Source organism: Vespa mandarinia, chromosome 2, assembly GCF_050613455.1.
Source record: "Vespa mandarinia isolate Hongniang chromosome 2, ASM5061345v1, whole genome shotgun sequence".
Taxonomy (NCBI): domain Eukaryota; kingdom Metazoa; phylum Arthropoda; class Insecta; order Hymenoptera; family Vespidae; genus Vespa; species Vespa mandarinia.
In genome coordinates, this window is record NC_140811.1 from 2,931,918 (window position 1) to 2,958,530 (window position 26,613).

The window sequence follows — 26,613 nt, forward strand, 5'->3', positions numbered from 1 at the left end:
ACGCTTATTTTGAAGGAGGTATATAGGAAGAAAGAGCAAAGGTGCTACGGTAGATTGCACACGGCGATTGTTTCGTTATTACGTCGCCACTCTTCTTCTTCTTCTTCTTCTTCTTCTTCTTCTTCTTCTTCTTCTTCTTCTTCTTCTTCTTCTTCTTCTTCGTCTTCTTCTTCTTCTTCTTCTTCTTCTTCTTCGTCGTCTTCTTCTTCTTCTTCTTCTTCTTCTTCGTCTTCTTCTTCTTCTTTTTCTTCTTCTTCACGGCGCGCGCGCTCTTTCGTTCAAAAGGCCGCGACCTTCGACTTCGTACGTTTGTATGTAGATGTGTCTGTACATATATGTATATATATATATTTTGCGAATATCCCCCTCGCCACAAATCTTTACGACTGCGAAAAGAAGAAATATAAGAGAAGAGTAAAAAAGTGTGGAAAGAAGTGGTGAGGAGAGGAGGAAAGATGAGGATAAAAAGAGAGGAGAGAAAGAAGAAGAAGAAGAAGAAGAGGAGGAGGAGAAGGGGAGAATGAGGAAAAGGAGGAGGAGGAGGATTGGTGCGAGACAAAAAAAAATATGTCTGTGAATTTTACTGTCGAGTTTCGTGATTCGTTGCAAGGGCGATGAGAATTCTTCGGCTCGATGCAACTTCAACTATGCTTGCGTGTACCTGACGTTTTAATCTTCGTTATAACGACGTCGTCTGCTTGGCTGCTTGCTTGCTCGCTTGCTTGCTTGCTTGCTTGCCTACCTACTCATTCGTTCTTGGATTTTGTGTGCGTGTGCTGCGTGCGTGCGTGCGTGCGTGCGTGTGTGTGTGTGTATATATATATGTATGTGTATGTGTAAATAGAGAAAGAGAGAGAAAGAGAAAGAGGGAGAATAAAAAAGGAAAATGCGAGTACTCGAGTACATTTATATAATTTATGATATATGATATATTATGTGCATATCTATATGTATATAAATATCATTTATATATTTTCGTAAGATATATATATATATATATATACGCATATATTATAAATAGTAATATAATATAATGTAATGTGTCACTGATTTATTCTATAGACAGATATACATATCACTCATTGATCTATACCGATCTCAATTAAATGATCTCAATTACATGTTAGAATGTTATTATAAAAAAAAATATATATATATATGTATATATTAATTATAATGTAATAAAAATTATGTATTTGTTGTTATATAAATATAAAATTTATTGAATAATTTATATTTAAATTTCAAAAGAGAAAAAAAATATAAAAAATTTATCTCTCTCTCTCTCTCTCTCTCTCTCTCTCTCTCTCTCTTTTTTTTTACCTGTAAGACAGACGCATTGTGTACCAAGATAAATGCTGTTCTTCATGCATGCAAATTCCTGGAACAGTAGAATATACATTACACAATTAACAAGACGAAGAGAAGAACGTTAGAACTATGAGAAATATTTGAAATCATTATTAGCGTTATATGTCTGCAGGTACATTCTTTCTTCTTTTTTTTTTCTTCTTTCGCCATTTTTTTTTTCCATTGCATGATTTAAAGAAGAAAAATTATGATATTTGAAACGTAATGAAAAATTTAGTTAAAAATTATAGAGAGTAAATTTCCGGTAACCTCGTTCGTCGAGTAGTAGTTTCACGTTAACCTTTCTCGTGTAAATCAGTAGCTAATATCGAAAAAAAATATCGAAGGACGGGCCCCCATAATAAGACGAGGCAGATGATCCTAAGTAAGCTCTTCTCACTTCCGCGTTTCTCTTTCGACACATAAATATCTATACGATGGACGGTCGAATTCATCTCTTTGAAAAGTTATACTCTTTCTTTCTTTCTTTTTCTTTTTTTCTTTTCCTTTTTTCCTTTTCCCTCTTTCTTATTTTCCTTGCTTTTCTCTTTTGTCATTGTCGAGTTTTATAAAATACATCTTTGCAAATGACTTCGAATCTCTCTCTCTCTCTCTCTCTTTTTTTTCTCTCTCTCTCTCTCTCTCTCTCTCTCTTTCTTTCTTTCTTTTGAACGAAAGAACGTTCCCTTAAAAGCGTGTCGCAACGCACGAACAAACGTGCTGTCTAAATCACTTTCACTTTTTAGATTTGAAGCACACGCGTGTCTATGCAATTTTTATGCGAATTTTATAGAACTAACAATAAGATGAGACATCGACTTAATTACGCGGAAAAAATTGGGGAAAAATTTTTGACTAGAGAAAGTAAAAATTTATATTTCCTATCCCGAAGAAGTCGATCGATAGATCAATAGATCAATTTATTTGGATCGACGGAGAAAAATGTCGCGAGGAAACATTTTGAAATTTTTCCCAAAGACAAAATAATTAATTCGTTGATTTTTTTTAAATCGAAAGAACGATAGATCGATAGATCATAGGACGTATGAAAGAGAATCGATATAATTATTAATTAATAAAATCATCAAATTATTCAGAATAAATATATATATTTAAATATTGTACGATTATCTAATTCATGGAATCAGTAATTTAGAAATCAGTTATCATTAACTTTAAAGGGAAATTATTTTAAGTACAGGGAAAGCAAGGCAAAATTAAATTTTAATCAAATGTCATTTCTATTTTATCTTCATATCGAAGAGAGTTTATCTTATAAAAAAAAAAAAAATTCATTATCGCATTAATGTCTTGTAAACGTGTACACTCTCTGTGTGTATTATATTTAACATACTTTGAAAAAGAGAGAGAAAAAAAATGATTTGTAATTAGCTTGAAACAGTTATTTATTTCAGGATTGCATATTAAATATTTTTCATCGTTATTCAAAGTCGATGGATCAGAACGATGTTTTAAAATTGAACATGAAATATTTCTAATCATTGTACGAGAATGACGCTTTAAGATTGCACGTGAAATATTTCTAATCATCGTTTAAAATAATAACCATCCGTTAAGATACGCTCAAACAATGTTTTAGGATTGCATATGAAATATTTCTAATCATCGTAGTTGCAAGGTCGATCCAATATAACGATGTTTTAAAATTGCATATGAAATATTTCTAATTTACAGTCGATGGAATATAAAATGTTATTTTAAGATCTTACATGAGATATTTTTAATTATTATTCAAGTTTTTATATCACATTTGTCATTCAAAAGATTTTTTTCATTTCATGGAATATAATTCATCGAAAAATCAATTAGTAATAATTCAAAGAACAGAAAATAGATAGAATAATATTCTTTGAAAAATTCCTGACGAATTTTGTTTACAGGAAATTTATGATATTTCACATTTCTCTCTCTCTCTCTCTCTCTCTCTTTTTCTCTCTCTTTCTCTCTTTCTTTTTCTCTCTTTATCTATCTGTCTATCTTTCTCTTTTCCTCTTTCTCTTTCAATTGGTTAACACTACAGGCAAGATTCACAGGACGATTGAGATTTCATCCTCTTGCAATTCTAAGAGCCTTGGACGTAGGATGAAAATGTAGGAGGTATCTTAAGTTAACGGAAAATAGAAAGAGAAAGAGAGCGGTAGAAAGAGAGAGAGAGAGAGAGAGAGAGAGAGAGAGAGAGAGAGAGAGAGAGAATCTGCTTCGTGTTCTCACGTACGTTACATTCACATTACGTACGCAAAGACTCACACATTTTTATAAGTGTATCCTGTATGTAAAACAAATACTCATCGCACGCAAGGCGACGCATAACACAAATATTTTTAGAAATATATCTCCTATACATAAAATTGCTATCGCACGTGTACTATAGGCCGAGGAAATGGATTGAGTGTGATGAGGTGGGATAGGGGAAAGATAGGATCAGTCAAAAGTTATTGGATGATTTTAAAAATCAATTACTTCTTTTCTTTTTTTTTCTTTGTTTTTTTTTTTTTTTTATTTTTTCTTTTAGATCGTTAAAAATTTCTAAAGCTCGTAGTTTTACAATTTGAACCAAAAGAAAAGTGAAAAAATCGATCTATAAAAAGTCTCTAAGATAAAGAATTACGTATCTGTTTAGATTTTGAAAATCACAGAGACCCTTTAGCCTAACCATGGCGCGCACACACACACACACACGCATACACGCATACACACACACATTTATGTAAAGATATTTTCCCATACCTAAAACACCTATCAGTATATATCTTTACATAAGGTATATAATCTTAAAAAATGTTTCATAGATTTAAATCATCTATCGCATGTATACATATACATATATATATTTATATATGTATACACATGTATACGTACATATTGTATATACATATGTAGAATAAGAGAAAGAAAGATACTTTGTACGAACGTCCTGGCAGGACGGTCGCGTTCTCGTAGTATAGACAAGCCTGTAAAACCGGCGAAGGCCTTTAGAAAGTGCGGCTTCGGGGCTCCTGCCAGGTCGTTGAGTCTGATACCACCAAAGGCATGCCATACCATCGTGATCGAGAACGTGTGCGTGAACGTGAGCTTACTTGCTTACTTATTTACTTATTTATACTACTCATATACATATTACACGTATTACTTACATACAGATATATTGCATGTATATATATATGTGTGTGTGTGTGAATTTTATGTGTGTGTGTGTATATGTGTTACATACGTACGTAATTGTGTAGGATAGATCTTTGCTCGCGATTGGATACTTCATAGTACTCACAACACTCTAAAAGTGTTACGTACATTCAACAGAGTTATGTCATTTTTATGTGACCGATAATGGGAAGTATGTATGTATGTATATGGCAATGTGAACTTGCAAACATATTTATGTATATACTTATATAAAATGTGTGATGAGATATGTAAATGTATATATATATATATATATATATATATATATATATATATATATATTTCTTTTTTATTATATATACAAACTCGCAAAATATTAAAGAACTAAATAACTTTGTGTAAATTTTTTTTTAACAAAAATAAATAAGATAAAAATTATATTAGATAAATGTATATATATTTTCTTTCTTTTTTTCTTTTTTCTTTTCTTCTTTTTATATATATATATATATACATATATATATATGTAATAAATGGTGAAAAATGAAAAAAAAAATTATTTTTGTAATACATTTATTCAAACATCAAACATTTTTAAGTAATTATCATAGAACTGATAAATCGACATAATTTTTAAGTACGACGTGGATTAGTCTTAAATTAGAATATTTATAAAGATAACGAAAGGGAAAGAGTGAGAGGGTGGGAGGGAGGGAGGTAGGAAGGAAGGAGGAGAGGGGAATGTAACATTACAAGCGATAGTAGGCATTAAGATAATTAAGGAGAATTATCTTAGATACTATGGCGCCGCCGTGAATCCCTACCATACGCTATATAAATGTGAGTTTGTTTCTCTATGTGAGTATGTATGTGTATGAGACCGTAACTATGTATATTTTCACATGTATATATATATATATATATATATGTTCGGAAGCACGCGGTGTGCCTTCGTTCGTCGAGTATATTTGCATGCTCGCCTTCGAGTATTCCATGCGCTGGAATTTCTTGAGCTTAGGCTGATTCCCTAGCTAAGGATTCTAAAACGGGAACATTCTGGATCGTTTCAATCCCATCTATTATAACCATTCCTTCATATGTATTTATTTATTTATTTATTTATTTATTTATTTATTTATTTATTTATTTATTTATTTATTTATTTAGATCTTTGGATTATTATATAGCGTAATTTTTTTTTTTCTATATATTGAATATTTTAAATATACGTTCATTAAAATATGCATCGAATTTAAATATTCTAATATAAGTCATTTCAAATCTTAATATAATATGTTATATACATAATATATTCCAAAATAATATATATTCAATGTGAAGATTTTATATAAAATAGATTTTATAGAAAGAATATGTATTATATATTTATTCGATCTTTATTTTACACATATAATATATAAATATGGATTAATTTATTTAAAAAGAAAGGAAAAAAAAAACAAAAGAGAAAAGAAAAAAAATGTGAACAAAAAATTTTAACAAGAAAATATTTCCGATTATTTATTTATTTCTTGTCTATATTTATTACGTACATCTTACGAGATCGCATTTAAGGCAAGCAGTTTTTCCTTGAGGAACGCGAGTCTCTCTCTTTCTTTCTCTTTCTCTGTCTATTTCTATCTCTATCTCTATCTCTCACATATGTAAGTAAGTACATATCGAAGAAATTATTTGACCATGTGGTAGGTATGTATCCTAGCCACAGATTGCCAACTATGCTTCCGCAAATTTTCTTCACCATTCACCTCGTCTTGCTAACGTTCTCTTAGCACTCTGATATACTTTATTATAGTATTCGCAGTTTGGTTCTCTAGAATTTGTTCGAAAGTCAAAAAAAAAAAAAAAAAAAAAAAAGAAAACAAGGAAAAAGAAAGTTACGTATCAAAATTTATGTAAAAAAAAAAAAAAAAAAAAAAAAAGAAAAAAAACGAAGAAAAGAAAGAACACGAAGAAAGAAGAAGTAAAAATTATTATGATATACTCATTATTATAGTATTCGCAGTTCGGTTCTATAGAATTTGTTCGAAAGTTGAAGAAAAAGATAAAAATTTATGTAAACAAAAAAGAAAAGCCAAGAAAAAAAAGAAAGAAAGATTAAATACTTGTAATAAAAAAAAAAAAAAAAAACGTAAAAAAGAATATCTACAAACGTAAAAATACTAATGAGCGCGCACGTGCAGTTATCAGATAGATATTGATCTTAATAAAACTAGATATAAATATAGGTTTTAACTTTATGAGATTATCGATATTGATCATTAGAAAACTAACTTTAGATAGATTAAAAATGCATCGTTTAGGTGAAATGCAACTGAAACGTGTATGAAAAGGTCAGACTTATTTTCTCATCAAAATCTACGTTTACGTAGACAGACATACATAAATATATACATACACACAAATACATATACAAATAAATAAGTAACGAAATAAATAATCGTTTGGATTTCACACGTAATCCTTTCTGTTTTCTTCCATATAAGGGAAAAAAATAATGCGTTGGATAATCAAGAAGGATCTATAAAGGATATATATGCATATGAAGGTTCGTCGAACTTAATAATTCCTTCGTAAAATGACATCATCTTCATTTCTTCCTGTAATATTCTCGGCAATGTAACTCCCGTAATAATGACACCCCTTAATGACTCGATGAAGATCCAAAGGCAAATGCGTGTAATTGAAAAATTACACCATTTGCTAAACTCCCTTTCATTTTTATTGCCACCTCTTGGATATCTACTATTATAATTTAAATCAGACTATTTTCAGTGCTTATCATCATTTTATAAGATTAATCTTAGATGTTTATATATATATATATATATATATATATATACGTGAGTGAAATTGTCTAGAAAGGGATCTTTTGTTGAATATGATCAAAATATTGAAAGGTAATAACAATATTTCTTCTTGACAAATGATATGCTTTCGGTTTAGTAAAAGATGCACTACTACGTCATTGGGCATTGAACGTAAAAAACGTAAGTGGCAATAAAACGTTGTGCAAGGTTCTCAATATCTTAAATTCTTTAGTTACGATCGTGCATTTTACCAGGTAAAGTAGTAAATCATTAAACAATTCTGAAACATTCGACTAAGATAGGTTTAGTTCCTTCGTTGTAAAACGTAGAAATGTTATCTAGTCTCGTTGGAAGTCCACTTCGAAAGAAGAACTTCGTGACGTAAGACTATTAATTTACTCCGGGTTTAATCGTTGTAATGGAGAACTTTCATGAGACTTTGAGTTATATCTGTTTACGCCTGACCGTAATAAGAGGTACTTTGCTTTCAACCATTTTATTGTAATGTTTTTATTTACTTACTTTTTATACTTTTATTTTAATAATAATAATAATAATAATAATAATAATAATAATAATAATGTTAATAATGTTAACGTTAATAATGATATTTTTACATATAATACAATGATATAGCATTTTTTTTTTTTTTACACTTTAAGAATAACTATAACAATAATATTTTTATATGATATAATACAATAATGGTAATTTTCTTTTTCTTTTTTCAATACTAATTTTATTTTACTTATGTAATTATTTATTTAATTCACTAATCTCACATAATTTCATTAATAACGTTATTCTAAATATATATTGAAGAGTTGACATTGTTATATATTAATATTAATTATTCTGTTAGATTTGTTGTCAGTGAAATGTAATTATTATTAGTTTTCAATGAAAATTTATAGGGAAAATTTGATGGAAAATGAAAAATAATGAATAAACGAGAGTACGAACGTGATGTAAATGCTCGTTGACGTCGTTCATAGTCGGAGTGATTCGTAGTGTCTCGACCTTCCCGTCAAGCAAATAGAATTTTTAACGGGGCTTGATGGTGTGCAATTGAAAACGATCCACGGGAGAGCGATCGACGATAAGCAATTTTCATCTACGTTCACATCCCACGAAAGTAGCACGAATAAAACATATTAAATGCGTTACGTATTAATTTCTCAAGTGTCGTAGGATTGTAAATGATTTTCTATTGCTCATTATTATTATTATTAATCTTCTTATTATTATTTTTTAACTACTTATCATCATCATGGGTACTGTCATCGTAATAAGTAGAACAGAATATTTTAAAATGGCGATCCAATAATTGAAATGCGTACGTTTATTCGATTCTTCGTTTTTTTTTTTTATTTTATCTTTTTAATTTTTTTTTTTGTTTCCTTAAGCACATACGTGTAGGGTCGAAAGTTTTTAGATGATTTTAAAAATTAATTTGTCTATCTGACTTTAGTAACTTTTGTAATTATACGAACTAAAATTGTTGTTTTATGATCTGATAAAAAAAAAAAAAAAGAAAAAAAGAAAAAAGGAAGAAAAAACAATTAATTTCTAAAGAAAAGAGGATAATTGATTTTTTAAATTATCCAAGGACTTTTGATTCGTTCTATATAAATTGTTAGAATTGAAAGTAAATATTAACGTTTAAAATTGAAATAATTCATCGATCGAATCGAATGATTTTGATATTTGAAAAAATAGCGATAAAGGTTGAACGTATGTATGGGCTCGAATCCGAAAACAGGGGAAGAAGGAAGAGGAGGAGGAAGAGGCTACGCCATCTTCTTCGCGAATTTTTATCGGATATCTGAGCGAACAGGTTTTGGGGCTCGGTAAGATGAAGTTCGTGAAAACTTGTTGCTCCCAACATACCATACGATTTACAGCTTACAGATTGCCAACTATTAAACGCGACTGTGTACGCGACTGTGTACGGGATAATATTTTTATAGGGGGGAGGGGGGAGGAGGAGAAAAAAAAGAAGAAGAAGAAGAAAGATAAATAACAAAACGAAAGAAAAAAGAAAAAAAAAGAAAAAAAAAGTAATAATCTCATCATCTTCATTTCATCTCTTTTCATTAAAATGAAATTATCGGTTCCCAGTCGTCGGAATAAGTAAAGTAAAGGAAATATCATTTTCAACGAAGGATAAATAATAAAGGCAAAAGAAAAGAAAAAGAAAGAGAGAAAGAAAAAAGAAGTTTAATCATCGTTTCAATTACTTCGTCTCTTTTTCATTAAAATGAAATTATCAAACAACGTTGATAAGGAAGTGCACTGAAAGGATAAGAAATAAAGAAAGAAGGAAAAGAAAAGAGAGAGAGAAAAAAAAGAAAAGAATAATGATAAAAAGGAAAACGAAAAATAGAATTATAAATCAAAGTGTAGATTCTAATATTAGACAAATATTAGAATAGTACCAGGAGTAGGAGCAGGAGCAGTAGAAATCTCTTCTTTACTTTCCTATTAGGATAAGAAAGAGGAAGGATGCACGTGCGAGATGTGCTTCTCCTTTTTCTTTTGTAAACTAGAACGTAAGCTTAAAGAAAATAAATTTTTCTTTCTTCTTTTCTTTTTTTCTTCTTCTTTCTTTTATTATTATGCGCTATGAAACGAACAACGGAGGAGAACCTCTTCTATTATCTCTTTTGGATCTCACGTGTCCCTCCCTCTAACGTTTTGTTGGCCATGTTGTGTTGTGTTTTATGCGCGTGTGAGTTCTATATCTTTTCCTGTAAATATACATACACATACGTATGAATGTATGCGTATGTGCGTTTATGATTTAACAGAGGCATCAAATCGTACAATAAAAACCCATCCCAACATAGCATGTTCTTTCAAGCATACCGAGAGAGGTCCGATTGGATGAGGAAGTCTATCATTTACCTGTTTATATATTATATAAGCACGTTGATTGATGGTGACCTTGATTTGTAAAATGCATATATGTGTGTTTGTGTGTGTTTGTGTGTGTATGTATGTATGTATGTATATAATAATTAATATATTTAATATTATATTATTATTTATATTTACGATATAATATTATTTAATAATAGAGATTCATATATTATGTAATATAAAAATTAAATTGTGTGTGTGTTTGTGTGTGCATGTATATATATATATATAAACTGTCTTATTATCATTATCAGCGTTATCCTTTCATGAAAATGCACACAAATTTGATATTCCATCTTTATTCTCGCATTTGAAAATAATTCTAATAACTTGGATGACAATTTTTATACTTATCTTATGTCATTTTAAAAAATGTCGGTCAGCAAAGGAAAAAAAAAGAAAGAAAAAGAAAATTACATTGCTAGTATTTTATCTAATATTATAGTTATGTTAAATAACGCACGAACGTTATAGGACATAACACCTGACACACATACCATTTCCGTAGCTTCGTTTCAACTTCGCATTAATAATTTTTCTTGTGTTCTGAACGATATATAAAAGCGTGCAAATATCGTAAAGTATAAGGAGTAAGTAACGAACGTTATCGCGCTGAGTTTATTCAGAAACTCAGATTTCTTCGGGCATATATACATACACATATATATATATATATATACATACATATGTGATCATGTGCGAATAATATTCTGCTTGTAGATCTTATTCTCTTGGTGTCTTTTAGTCATGTGGCTTTTTCTTTGTTTCTATTCATGAAACGTCTACGTGAGACATCGGATTAATAATGATTAAGTGATATCCACACATGTCAATCAATATTAATTTTTATCAATATTATTTTTTACTTCATTTAAGATTTCTGTGTATGTATATATATATATATATATATATATATATATATATATAAAAGAAAAGAAAAAAAATCTTATAGTAACATATAAAAATTTAATCTGATCGATTGAAATATAACAATTGAGGTCTGTTATGAATCACTCGTTAGATTATATTTTATTTTTTTATTATTAATCATTTATTATCAATTTCGAAATGTGTATTTATAAAAATTGTTATTTGTAATATAACGAAATTAATTGTTTTGTACTACAACAAAAGTATTTATATCAATGGATAAATCAAATTGTGATTGAAAGATAATACAATGTATAATCAATATTTATGATAAATTGTTTAATCATACTGTATATTTATTAGTAATAATTTTTCGAAAGAAGAGAAAGAGAGGGAAAGATTCATCTTCAAACGAAATTTATAAATATTAATATACTCACTTAATATTTACAATGAACATTAAATTCCTTGAAGATTAACATATATATATATGTTTGTATGTATGTGTATATAATGCAACAAAAGTATGTCAGTGGATCAAATGGATTCACCATTATCCATTTTGTTATCAGAACTATCGTAAGAAAATCGAACATACGAATCTCTTTATTGCACGCGTTATATCAAGATAAAAATACTCTTTCTAGATCGTGCGAAAAAGTCTCCTGGAAGAAGAAAAAATTTCAAAGAATGTTAACTTTTTAAAGAAGATTCTGAGAGAAATAACTTAATAAAAAAAAAAAAAATAATAATAATAATAATAATAATAAATAAAAAAATATAAATAAAAAAGAAACGATGGAAAGCAAAAAAAAAAAAGAGAAAAAGGAAGAAACTTGGGAACTCGAACGAACTCAAAGTAAAGGTTTCAAAGAATGGTGGTTAGTTATGTCATTAAGGGGAAGTTACAAAAAAAAAAAAGATGTAAAAATAAGAAGTGAATCGCAATTGTTTAATAATAATAATAATAATAATAATAATAATAATAATAATAATAATAATAATAATAATAATAATAATAAAGAGAGAGAGAGAAAAAAAGAAAAATAGAAAAGAAGAGAAAAATGTAGGAAGAACGAAGAAACTTTAGTAATTCGCGAAGAAAATCATTTCCGGAGCAATGGAGCTGGGCAGCACGTAACCAGTTTAAAGCTCATAGCAATGGCAAGCCAGCAACATCAATATAGACTTCAACTTAAGTCACCTTTTTACAAATGCCACGCCTCGCATTTCTGCATAATCACGGCTGTTGTCATTCTCCTTCCTTCGATGCATTCTACCTACACCCCATCCCCTCCACCCTCCTACACTTAACTTCTAATTCAATCTCTCTTTTTTCCTCTTTTCTTTTCTAATCCATATATATGTATATATACACAGGAAAAGTCAAAAGTTCTTAAGCTATTTTAAAAATCAATTATACTTTTACGAGATCTTTTTTAAGGCGAAATTTCGTTTATTTCTCTGAGAGTATAAAAATTACAAAGTTATAAATTATGTTTATAATTGCGAAAACGAAGACGAACGAAGATTTATCGATTGTTAAAAATCATCTAAGAATTTTTTTATTTCTTTATTTCTTTTTTTTTTTTTTTTTTTTTTCTTTTTAACCACCCTGTACGTACATACATTACGTATGTATTTACAAGTTAACCATACTACTGTATTATATAGCTTTTTAGCCCTTCCAACTTCTTTATCCAGACTGTATAATAAACTCTCCTATTTCTAGAATAAACGAGATTATAACAATGATCGACAATGATATATGTAACTAATCATAAAACGAACAAGAAAACTTATGTTTTGATATGATTGGCTCGAATATTTCCTTCGAGAGGTTAAGAACCTTTTCCTTTCCTTTCCTTTTCTTCTGGTATAGTTGAAGTAAAGATCGAGTTATGGCCTTTTAAGTTAACCAAGGTCAATCGTAGTACAACGTAGAAAGTATAAGATATATATATATATATATATATATATATATATATATATATATGTATCATTCGAAAGTTGTGTGTTCTCTTGGTCATTACTATCGTCATGTTTAACAAAATAATTCATATTTTTTGATACATAGGACCGACCGAAAGTAATTTTATAATGACTTTAATAATCGATAATTACTCTTTCACGAAAAATTTTTGAATGATCTTGTATTGTAGATAAGTTAATTTCAAAGGAAAAAGGAAAAGAATTTACGAAAAAAAAATGTCGAAAATGTGTAATTGAATTTTTAAAATTGTCTATAGGAAATAGTTTGATTTGTCTAGGAATTTTTGATCTATTCTCTGTATGTGTGTGTGTGTGTGTGTGTGTATGCATATAGTATTATATTTCTGTTGTTGGGGAATAGCATGACTGTTCACTCATGACGATGAATAAGAAGGAAGATGAAACATAACTTTTGATTCATAACCATTGATCATTCTTATTATTATTGTCTAGATCTATCAATTGAACTATTACATTGCCATCTGATCTGTACTACTTGACATTTATTTAATGATATGTGTCATCGGTAGAAATTAAATTGAACTTGTAACTTATTCATTATTTTATTTGACTTTTATAAAGAAGATTATCTTTCGAGAAAAAAAATAATAAAAAAAAAGAAACAAAAAAAAAAGAAGAAAAAAAAGAACAGACAAAAAATGAAATTGAGTTGATAATCATGAACCAGTTTCAAAATAGACAAATCGTTAGATCGGTCGATGGATCGATCGATCTTTTGGATCTATGCCAAATCCTTTGTGAATCGAGGACGTCGAGGAAATCTTTTCTGGAGATCGAGATAGACGTATCGAGTTAGTTGGAATACCAAGTGACTTTCGATGATCCTCACGTTGATGACCTTGACCAATGAACGTGGGGAATGGATGCGTTCACTTTTCGAATATGTATCTTTTTGCATGATCGATTCTATATTTGTTTCGTTCGTTTTCTTCTTCTTTTTTTCTCCCTATCTTTTTTCTTCTCTTTTTTTCTTTCTTTCTTTTTTTCTTTCTTTTTCTTTTTTCTACCAATAATATATTACGCGCCTCTATCACTTATGATTTATTCATCCTTATATATGCATATGTCATTAACATATATTGGATCTATGAAACTATTCAAAGCGTTATACACTTTACTGATGATCATCATTAAAATAAATCAATTATTCATTATAAATTTTCATGCTAATGACTAAGCGAAAAATACACCGTCTAAATTCGATTTTATACATACATATATATATATATATATTCGCAAATATAGAAATAAAAAATATATACCAACTACTAGATATTAAATTGAATTTATTATATAATATAAATTTATATCGTCGTTTGGAGCCTAAGACGGAAGGTGGCACATGGCGTCCCTCGGTGAATGTTTCCACCGATATTGTGTGTATATATAAGTTTATATATATTAAAAATAAAACAAAATAGAGAGAGAGAGAGAGAGAGAGAGAGAGAAAATTTGATAAAACGAAAAAAAACTTAATGATCATATAAAAGATATTTTAAAGCAAATGTGTTTGTGTATATATAAATATATATATATATATATATGCATATATCAGAAAATGAAAATCGTGCGATTGACGTCGCGAAAAATCAACGAACGTGATCCGTTCATGGTCGATGATACGGCATTGTCCATAAATAAAATGTCGCTGACGTGCTGCGTGAACATTCGAAGAGAAAACGTAAGAACAAAAGGTCAAATCCGTGCTCAAAAAATTAAAAGGCATTTCGTGCGTCGAATGTCGAATCGTATCGTTGGACGCGTGCGCATTACCTTTTTTTTTTTTTTTCGTCAACAAAAATTTTGTTTTATATCCTTTTTTTTTTCTGAATGAGACAATCAGAGAGAGATGCAATTCGACAAAAATATTCATCGCGAGTCGTTTGGACTGTTGTTCGGAATCGATCGAGCATGACGATTGGCCTACATCTCGACCGACGTAATCGATAAGGAACAATCTTATCGATTGTCCGAATTTTTTATCAGTTCTTTCATTCCTCTTCTTTCTCATCTTCTTTCTTTTTGTTCGTTGGTTATTTTCTTTTTTTTTGTTTTTCTTTTTTTCTTTTTTGTTTTTCTTTTTTTTCTTCTTTTCCTTCGTTTCTTCCTACCATCAAAAATTTCTTAGATATCCTTTAATCTCTCGTACGATTTCTAGTCGTCCTTGTAGAAGGACAACATTAATAAGGTTCTTATAACGTGGAGAATCTTCTAAATAGCACCTAAATACCAGCTCGCTCGAGTGTGAAAAAAATGTCTGTCTATCTCTGGCTCTCTGGTGGGAGCGCCGGTGTAACCACCGCTCGAGTTTCTTCTCGTAATTCACGCGACGATGCGCTAGGCTAAACAGGATTTCCATCGAGATCTGGAAGCATGTTATGTTGCGCAGATAAAGTGAGAGAGAGAGGGGGGGGGAGGGGGAGGAGAGAGAGAGAGAGAGAGAGATGTTCATGTGCCGAGATTGGGTGTACTGGGTGTCACGTTTTTAATCGAATGATTTTATGTAGAGAAGAAAAAAAATTAAAATTATTAATGATGTAGATGTTACACACAGAGTTTAAAAAAATTTTTTTTTAATATTTTTAAGAAAAAAAAAAAAAAATAAAGAAAAGGAAAGGAACTTAATTAGTTTGTATCATTTAATATATGGAGAGATTATGTGCACTCTAGTTGCATAGTGAGAAAAAGGAGAAAGAAATGTACACGTGGAGAGATTGTATGTACTCGGTGTCATGTTTTTATCAAGAAAGAAAATAATTTCATTTAATATTATAAGTAAATATAAATATTCTTTTTCAATGTTTTAAAAATTAACAAAAAAAGAAAAAAAGAGAAATGATTTTTATATATTAGATTTCTTCTGATTAATAATAATTTAGATTATCTTTTATACAATCAAGAAAGTGTCCGTCAAGTTTCATCGTAACGAATTTGAATTTTTATAGAAAGAAAGGAAAAAAAAGAGAGAGAGAGAGAGAGAGAGAGAGAGACAGAGATATTTTGTGTATACCGGTTGTCACGTTTTTATCAATAATATCATTTAGTATTATAATGATATGAAGTTTTTGAATTGTAAAGGTCTTTTTTTTTTCTTTCTTTTTTCTCTTGAAGAAATATTTAAAGAAAAAACGAAAGAAAAATGATTTATTTTGTTTAATGACAATATTTATATTATACATATTCGTTCGAATTAATAATAATTTAGAACACCATGTATATAACGAAGAAAGTGTCATTGCCTTTCATGAACGAAACGTTCGACTTTTCCAGTTTATCTTGTTCATGATTTTCGATAATTATCTTAGTGAAATCTCAAATCGAGATCTTGTTCTCATTCTTCTCATCTCTTATAAGATAGATCCTCCCGATCTAATTCGCAAACTAGATGGAATTAAATTGAAGATGATCGTGAAGAAAAAACGTATCACTAAAAGATAATGATAAGTCGATTCTTAAAATAAAGAAAAAAAAAAAAAAAAAAAAAAAAAAGGTAAAAAGAAAAAAGAAGCAAAAAAAAAGAGAGAAACATTTAGAATGCAATAATTATACCTAACGAGACATTACGAATTGGAATAATCATTGCAAATGACATTGAGGTTTCTTACGTATACAGATGGAAGTCTTGTTAAGGTATAAAAAGGATTGTAAAAATAGAAACTTTTCGTCGTTGGCTCGATTATCTATTGAAATACGAATAAAAGATATAATTCTCAGCTTGGTATAGTATAAGCATTTGAGATAGAATGACTCATTGTCAATGTCGTCTTTGTCGTAAATGCACTGATTATGTCAAGGTATTTGAAGCGAACTCACGGTAAATCCTTCAATGTAATCTATCGATTATGCGTGTACGTTTCTAACGAGTCATAAGAGGGAAGATTATAATGTATTTTTCCAAAAGTCTTTTAATTGTACATAAGTACATACATAAAGTCGTAGTATATAGATTAAGTATTTACGTGTATATGTCGATAATATTATTTTATTTTTATTATTATTTTTTACGTCATTGTATCTCAGTTATTATAAGTGATTCTTAAGTATTAAATTTTTCATTATTAATAATTAACTTTTAATATAGTATAATATAATATTTTTTTTCATACTATTATATATATATATATATATATATATATATATATATATATATATATATATAGGTATAAAATTGTTACGTTCCGATTATTATCGGTGAGATCGGACGATTTTATCGTACACATAGCTTTCACGCATTAATTCACGGATCGAGGAAAGAAGTCTCTACTTGTTTATAAATCGTTAGTTGTTCGACTAATTCTATGAAAAAATTCTGATTAAATTATTTTAGAACGAATTAATCGAATCTATTGATCTCAAGAAACAATTGTAATTATAGTGACGATTTTTTTTTTTTTTTTTTTTTTTTTTTTATCGTTATTATTTTTAATTATCATTATGCACGTAATCGAAATTCAAATAGAGAACTTGAAATTCATCAAGGTCGATATAAAAACGAAGATAAATCAATAGATCGGCAATCGAATCACGAATCACATGCAACCTGCAACGTTTGATACACACTGATGAACTCGCACGGTTAATGGCGAACGACGATTTGAAAAATTTTGCAGACCAATTTCGTAGATAATGATCTATGATTAAAACAAATGATAAAAATATACATATTTAAATTTTGTAATAATTTAATACTATGTCCATATATAATATATATCAAAACACGAGTAGACATGAACCAACGATCAATTTGTTTAATCAAAAAAAAAAAAAAAAACAAAAACAAAATAAATAAATAAATAAAAAATAAAAAATTCTGAATAAATTATTTCTACTGGTATTAAAAAAATAATTAATCAAATTTTAAATAAAATTGAATCTGTATAAATAAACAAATAAATAATAATCCTTTCTATAACTACGCGTACAATTTTATTTAGATACAATACGTGTGTGATCGTATTAAAAACTTTTATTTTTAATTTTAAATAATCAATCATTGCTGTATAAAATTAATTTTATTTATAATAAAATAAATGAATGAGTAAATAGAAATGGGAAAAAAGATTTTTCTTTTTTTTTTTTTTTTTTTTTTTTCCTTATCTACCATAACTTAAAAATTCAACTTAACTGATAATAATTTTCTTTTCAACTATTATACGAGATAATGAAATTTATTTATTTAACTTAATTATCTTTCCAACTGTTGCGTAATATAGAACTTTATCGTTTAATTTAATCGTCCATCAAATTCTATAAATATAATGAAATTTATTATTCAACTTAATTATCAATTTAATTAAAATATAAAAATATAAAAATATAAATAAATATTTACAAAAAAAAAAAATAAGAAAATAATGTAAGTTGTCATTTGTATTTACTTTTTTTTGTATTTACTTTAATTTACGAAATTATAAAAAAAATAAAAAAAAAAATAAAAAAAAAATAAAAAAAAAATAAGTAATTAAATAAAAAAAAATACAAAATAAAAAGAAATTGAATTTCGAGAGATAATGTCAATTGCATTAAGGTGTCCGTAGCTTGGTTACGTACTTACTTACAGTTAAGAACTGGTTCTTCCTCGTAACGTCGTAGATCGCATCGTATTTATCGTGATTTCTACGGATCCATCGGAGCTAAACTTTTCTGTATTTCTCTCTTCGACTCGCATTATCCTTAGGCATTTTTCATCTCTTTCTCATATCTCTTTCTCTCTCTTTCTCTCTTTCTCTCTCTTTCTTTCACTTCTTTCTCTTCTTTCTCTTCTTTCTACTAAAGGATTCGAATGAGAACTCTTACAAACAAGATTCTTCTGAACGCGTCTCCTTCCACCTGCGGATCTCCTCTCTCGCGGATCGCCTTTCTCAAAAGGCACTTATCTTTACGGCAGTCGACCTCGTCGCGTTACCATTTGCTATAAACAGTTCAACTATCCTTCTAACTTAATGAGAGAAGAAGAGAGAAAGAGAGAGAGAGACTCTGTCTCTTTAAATTTGATTAGACTTATCGATTTTCGATAATTAATTAATTCTTATAAGTAAAAAATACTTTAACTTTATTCTACTAAAATATATATATATATACAAAAAAAATAATCTAACGATGTGAAAAAGAGACTTCATTTTTATCTCTTTAATTAATTTCAACGTATCGATTTTCGATAATTAATCAATTCTTATAAGGAAAAAAAGTTAATTTAATTTTTATATTACCAAAAAAGAAAGAAGAGAGATACCTCATTTGAAATATCTGAAATTTATTGTGAACGAAAAAAGAGAAAGAAAGAAAGAAAAAGAAAAAAAGGATTTACAAAACGATCCAACATATTCGTTCCAACTTAAAGAATCTCTTCTCCCGCTCTTTATCGTTTCTTTACATTTTCGATAATCGATTTTTACGAAAGCAAAAAACAAAAGTGAAAAGAAAAGGAAAAAAGAAAATAAAAAGATACTTTATTAATCTTTTCATTCATTGATATGATGAGAGATTAATCGTCCCAAAAAAAAAAAAAAGAAAAAAAAATAGAAATCTCGAAGTCTCTCTCTCTCTCTCTCTCTCTCTCTCTCTCTCTCTCTCTATCTATCTATCTATCTTATTAAACAGAGCAAAGAAATTCAAATAAAAGGAAGAATGAATTTGGTATTTACTTATAAAAGTTAAGAAAACCAAGGAGGAATATACCGGATTTAGTTATCCCATGAATATTCAAACGATCGATACCATGGTTTCTCTTGGGTACCATATAGAACGAAAAGAAAATAATCTCTCCCTCTCTCTTTCTTTCCTTCTTTCTTTCTTTCTTTCTCTCATACACATACGATATCGTCAAGGATGATGTAGAATCTTTAGATAATTCTATACAGACATAAGTATACGTGTACGCACACATACGTGTACATACATATCATGTAATACACAAAATGTGTGTATGTGTATATATAGCATACATATATATATATATATATATATATATATATATATATATATACATACAAGACCAAGAACATGTTCATCCTCTTTTACCAATGTGTTTCATCCTTCGAAACGAAAAGCAGATCACCTCACCACAGATTCGGATAAGAAGAAGGATGGGCCTACAAGCTTAAACATCGGAGCCTGTGATGACGAGGATGATGATGATGATGATGATGATGATGATGATGATGATTATGATGATGATGATGATGATGACGAGGATGATGATAATGATAATGATAATGATAATGATAATGATGATGGTGGTGGTGGGGTCCAATCACGGCTCGAAGCTCATGACGATGAAGAAGAGGTGCAGAAAGAAAGAGAGAGAGAGAGAAAGAGAGAAAGAGAGAGAGAGAGAGAAAGATAGAGAGAGAGAGAAGAGGGAACGAGCCAGCTCACCTTGGCGCCCATGGTATGCGCCCATTGGCGTCCACTTCAAAGGCGTAGTAAATATTTCTTCATCCCAACTGATCGTACGACTTTACTCGATAACATTAATCGATCGATCGATTTTTTTTCTCTTTTTTTTATTCTTTTTTTTTTTTATTTTATTTATTTTTTTTTTTTTTTTTTTTTTTTTTTTTTTGTGTTAATATGTCACAATGGATAAGATTTATCTACGTATTTGATTGAGATATAAAACAATTTGATTATCATTATAAATGATGTAAATATTACTTATGTATTTTATATATATATATATATATATATATATTTATTACAATTTATATTTTATAATATATAACAATATTATCTTTCTGTGAAAGATTTTAGATTAGTGGATGATCTTAGATTCTTCTAGATGTGGTAAATTAATGTGAATCATAATCAGACATATTTCGATTATAGTTTGCAAACGTTGAGAATAATTATATATTGCTGTTTTTACTTCCTTTTATATATATATATGTATATATATATATATATGTATATATATATATATATATATATATATATATATATAATTTTAAAAGATTTTATCTTGTTAGATCTCGATGAAAGATTTCTTAAATCCGACTTGTTAAATCCATGTGGATCATAATCAGACATGTTTCGATAATAGTTGCATATTATGAGAATAATTATATATTACTTTTTTCTTTCTTTTCTTTTTTTTTTTTTTTCGTTTTTATATAACTTCAAATTACTTTATCTTCCTAGATCTCGATGAAAAAGGATCTTCCTAGATACAACGTGCTAAATACATCCATCATAATCAGATGGATTATAATCAGAAATAATTCGATTATTATAGCAAATTATGAGATTAATTAATTCTATATATAAAATTTGAAATGATTTTATCTTTTAATGATCTTAGTGAAATGTCTTAGATCTATCATGTTAAATCCTTGATGTATAATAATCGTATATAATTCGGTTATGGTTGCAAAATTATCAGATTAATTATATATCGCTTTTTTCTTCATGCAACTTTATCTTCCTAGATCATGATGATGAAAAGTTCCTTTAAGATCCAACGTTCTAAATCCATGTGGATCATAATCAAGACATATTTCGATTATGAGTATAAATTATGATGAGAATAATTAGTTACGCATTGCTCTTATAATTTTCTTTTTTTCTTCTTCTTTTTATTAATAATTTTCTTTACAGTTTTAAACGTCTTCATACACTTAGATCTCGATGAAAGATCTTCTCAAATCAAACGTGTTAAATCCATGTGGATCATAATCAGTATAAATGTACTCTTCTCATCGATATGCGTTGTGTAACTCTTACTCTTCAAGCACTTTCACTTACGGATTCAGTGAGCATATATATTTGTTTACACACTTCGTATCTTCGCCTTTCGTTCTAATTCTCTTTTTGTATTATTTTTCTATTCCCTTATTTTTCTCTACTTCTTTTTTATTCTTTGTTTTTTTTTCTTTCCTCCCCTTTAATTCGAAGGCACATGAAAGAAAAGGGAGAAAAAAAAGGAACGTTCTTTTTTCGGCATATCGTGAAACCCGCATTCCTCGACTTATTGCATGCGATGCATTTGCAAGATGCGTTTCAAACCAGCTACACCGGTTATCGTTGTATTCATAGTTCTACGTTTGCATTAGTATCATCCTAACAAGAATACTATATACTCACATTTGTTATGATTCCGTCGTTCCTCTTGCCAGAGTCAATCAAGACTCTCGTGATTTTGTTAAAGATACTTTTTTTTTTCTCTTACCCCACGTCCCTGCCCTCCCACACCTCTCAATTAACGAATCGAAAATGCATTTTAAATTACATAATTTTTATCCCTCGAATTAATTGCATAACTCGAGCTTGTGTGAACGTTCATAGAAGAGGGGAAAAAAAGGAACAGTGATTCATAGTGATTCTTCTATTTCATTTTTTTTTTCTTTTTTTTTTTTTTTTTCTTTTTTTTTTTCTTTTTCTACATTAACGATTCGGTATTCATCGTTTTAAATTGCATCGCGTTATCGTTCAAATTAATCGCGCGACATAAACGAATGTGAATATTACGAGAAAAAAAGAAGAAATTATTCATAGAATTTTTATTTTTCTTTCTTTCTTCGTTTTTTTTTTTTTTCTTTTTTTTCTATTTCTTCTTACTTATTCTCTGTTTATTGGGACAAATCGTACGTTGCAATGCATTTAATATTGTGTCGGATTATCATTAGAACTAATTTTTGTATATTTAACGAGTACATTTAATATTCAGAAAGAGAAATCAATATTTCTTTTAATTTTTTTTTCTTTCTTTCTTTCTTTCTTTCTTTCTTTCTTTCCTTCTATTTTTCTTTCTTTTTTTTTTTCTTCCAACTTGTTCAGATGTTCGTTTCGAAAGAGAAGACACGTAGTTGTTTCTGTGCTTAATTAATACGCCAGGCTAATTAACAAGAATCACACGTGCTAACGAAAATATGGGAAACGCTATTAATTTCGTTCTCTTTCTATTTAAAATTTACATGCATGTATATATATATATATATATATATATTTATTTGTTTATTTATTTATTTATTTATTCATTATATAATATTTGAAATCATCGTTGAGTTTGAAAAAAAAAAAAGATGCAGCTGCATCGGGGACGGTGCACTCTTTAAAAAGTAATAAGACGCATGCACTTGGAGACTTTTGCTTGTTTACTCTTGGAGTATGTCATCGATGCACGCGTGACAGGCAGACCTCGTGAGAACGTCTGGTAATAATGATCGTAAGGATTGAGAATAAACAGAGTTCATTTTTTTATCTTCCTTTTTTTTTTTTTTTTTTTTTTTTTTTTTCTTTTCTTTTTCCTCTATGACATCACATGCAACGCACGCAGTGATAATATTTGTTAACAATGTTTGTCATTTAATTTTTGTGTATGCATAGAAAAGTTTCATTAAATTAACATATTTAATCTAATTATTTTTATTTTTCATGTGGGTATAAAAATTTATATATATATATATATATATATATATATATATATATAATTTTACTTTTATAAAAAGTATATAATTAATAATACATTTAATTTCTATACATTATTAAATTATATATAAAATTTGAATGTTTAGTTTATATATAAAGAAAAATCTTTTTCGAACGAATAACGAACAAAATAATTTTTACTTAATATAAATTATTAATTGTTATAAATATGGAGATTTTTTGGTTATATATATATATATATATATATATATATATATATATATATATTAAATATTTCCAATTATTACAAAATCAACGATTCATAAGAGATCGATATTCACCTAATCATTTATAATTAATCCTAATTAACTCGTAAATGAAATTTTTTTCCTTTTTCTTCCATTTTTTTCTTCTTTTTTTTTTTAATATGCTTACGTCTCAATTCGTTTCATTTTAATTCTTATTATTTAATCATCAACATTATTTAACTAACTTTAACAGTAGATAGTACAGTATATATCTATATATTTTCGCAATAATTGATAGTCGAACGACCCACCTGTATGTTGCTACTGCCATCCTCATTCTAAACAATTTCTATTGTAATCGATCTCACACGCCCGTTCGTTCTATCGCGTACCTTTTCTATTGCGATGACCATAAAAAGACAGAGAAAGAGAGAGAGAGAGAGAAAGAAAATAAGAAACAACACAGACATTCCTCGAAGAAAATTCCTGTAGGCGTTCATCTTTTCAACTTTTTTTTTTCTCCCCACTCCTCCTCGTCCTACTCCTCTTTCTCCTCTACTTCCTAATCCACCTCTCTATTTTCTTCTCTCTCTCTCTCTCTCTCTCTCTCTCTCTCTCTCTCTCTCTCTCTTCCTCATACACTCAATCTTTCTCTCTTTTTTTATTCAACGAAGAGTCATCGATCGTGCATACCAAGCATGATTAGCCGGCTGAATGCAAGTTACGTAAGATGAGCTATGGTATGTGCGGGTACATGTATAATATTTAAATCGATGCATTTAGCAAGTAAATATGCAACTATTATTTCTATCTACGTTTCGCAAATTTAATATATATTTATATATATATAATTAATTAATATATATGTATATATACAGAATAAAAAAATAAATATATATAATAAATATTATATGTATACAATACATTGATAATAAATAAATAATAATTGTGCATTGTACAATTTGACAAATAAAAAAAAGAAAATAATCTAAAAAATATACGAAAAAAATTTTTTTCCTTTAAAATTGATATAAAAAAAAAAAGAAAGGAAAAAGAAAAAAAAATCTCCCCCATCTACGGATTTTTCTGACCCAACTAGAAACTTTTAGCACAATCCAGTACTTAACAATAAAAATATATTCGCATCTTTTCTTCCTCGAACATTCTATATACACACACACATATATATATATAAAATACATTAAATTTATATATGCATATATATACATATATAATATATGTTTATGTATATATAGGATCAAGTGATAAATATTCTTTATGAACGATGAACATCAAGGATATACATATATGTAGAGATATACGTTGTACGTGTCACACATAAACATATTCTGGACGTTGGTATTGGTATTTATTAAAGAATGCGTTTCCTTCCTGTCGATATGTATACCAAACATGGAATTGCGTTATATATTAGCCGTGCTACCTGAGCCATAAGTACTTCTACTTACGATTAATATGAATCACGTTTCGTCGTTGTTGTCATTGTCGTCGTCTTCGTCTTCGTCTACGTCTACGTTGGACTCGGTAAAGATTCCGTTCGAGTTCATCAAACGTGAAGACAGAAATGCCGGTGAAAAGTGGACGAAGGATCGGCGTTAATTTACGACGTATTTTCTTCTGGAAATCCTTCCATCGTTTCATTGAATCGAGAAGAAAAGGTTTCTTTTTGTTTTTTTTTTTGTGCGGGTCTTTTTTTTTTTTTTACACATTGAATCATTGTTTAGGAGGAGAAATTTTAACGATCATTCGATGATCAACAAATCATTAACGATCATTCCATAATTAACAATCATAATTTGGGAAGAAATTTTAATGATCATTTGTCAATCATTCGAATTAGTTTTAATTTTTTTTTTTTTTTTTTTTTTTTTTAAATAAAGTTTACATAAGTATTTAGAGAATTAGAAAATGGCAATGTTTAACGTATTTCAATATGCGATTAATAATAATTGTAATTATCTTTTTGCTATTATTTCTATTATATTTTTATTCCAGCTGGATGTACCGCTTACGTAAAATATTTGATATCATAGTTTTTTTTTAGAATTCTAATCGATTGAAAACAATGTTACACGTATATATATATATATATATGTATATATACAGTTCTATATTCATTAGTCGGGGGTCTTTAAAAGATACTCAAGTTGTCGTTAAAAATAAACGATAAAATAATGAACGCCATTGCGATCTCTTTTCCTATAAAAAAAAAAAAAAAACAAAAAGAAAGAATCCATTTCGAAATGTCGTCCGATTTCAATCGATCTGCGTCGAATGTTAGAACTATCGCTCGCTTGGATTTTTAAACGTTAGAATTTGAATAAAAAATCAAATAATTTCCGATATAGCATCAACAAATAAATCTGATTTCTTTTTTTTTTTTGATTTTACTTTTCATTTATTTATTTTGTTATTTTATTTTATTTTTATTTATTTCTTTTTTTTTTTAACTTGAAACCAATCTTAATTGATTTCTACTATATACATACATATACATTTATTATATACATATACATATATATATATATATATATATGTGTGTATGTGTATGTGTGTATGTACACAGGTAAACATTTGGTGTTGGTGACGGATCCAGAGATCGTTGAGGATGCATATGCCTTTGACAATCCTTGTTTCAAGGATGCCACACCAGCAGTCGGAAGGATTTCGGCGGATAGATCGATATCAATGGTCCCTGATACTCCTGCTAAGGATTCGACACGTTGGTCGACACCATGGACGTCGTTGGGAATTGGCTCGACCAATCGTAACGATAAAAGGAGAACCTTAGACGACTCGTGCCTTGGTGTAAGCTCTACTTATACTTTTTTTTCTTTTTTATTTTTTTCCTT

At 28.5% G+C, this 26,613-nt stretch overlaps 1 protein-coding gene across 1 annotated transcript in view; it reads left to right on the top strand.

Annotated features, from left to right (window-relative positions):
- LOC118439796 (uncharacterized) overlaps positions 1–26,613 on the top strand; it is a 36,504-nt gene that overhangs the window by 3,181 nt on the left and 6,710 nt on the right. Inside the window, exon 2 of the mRNA XM_035861928.2 lies at positions 26,328–26,569. Coding sequence (XP_035717821.1) covers positions 26,328–26,569 — 242 coding nt within the window. The remainder of the gene's footprint in view (positions 1–26,327; positions 26,570–26,613) is intronic.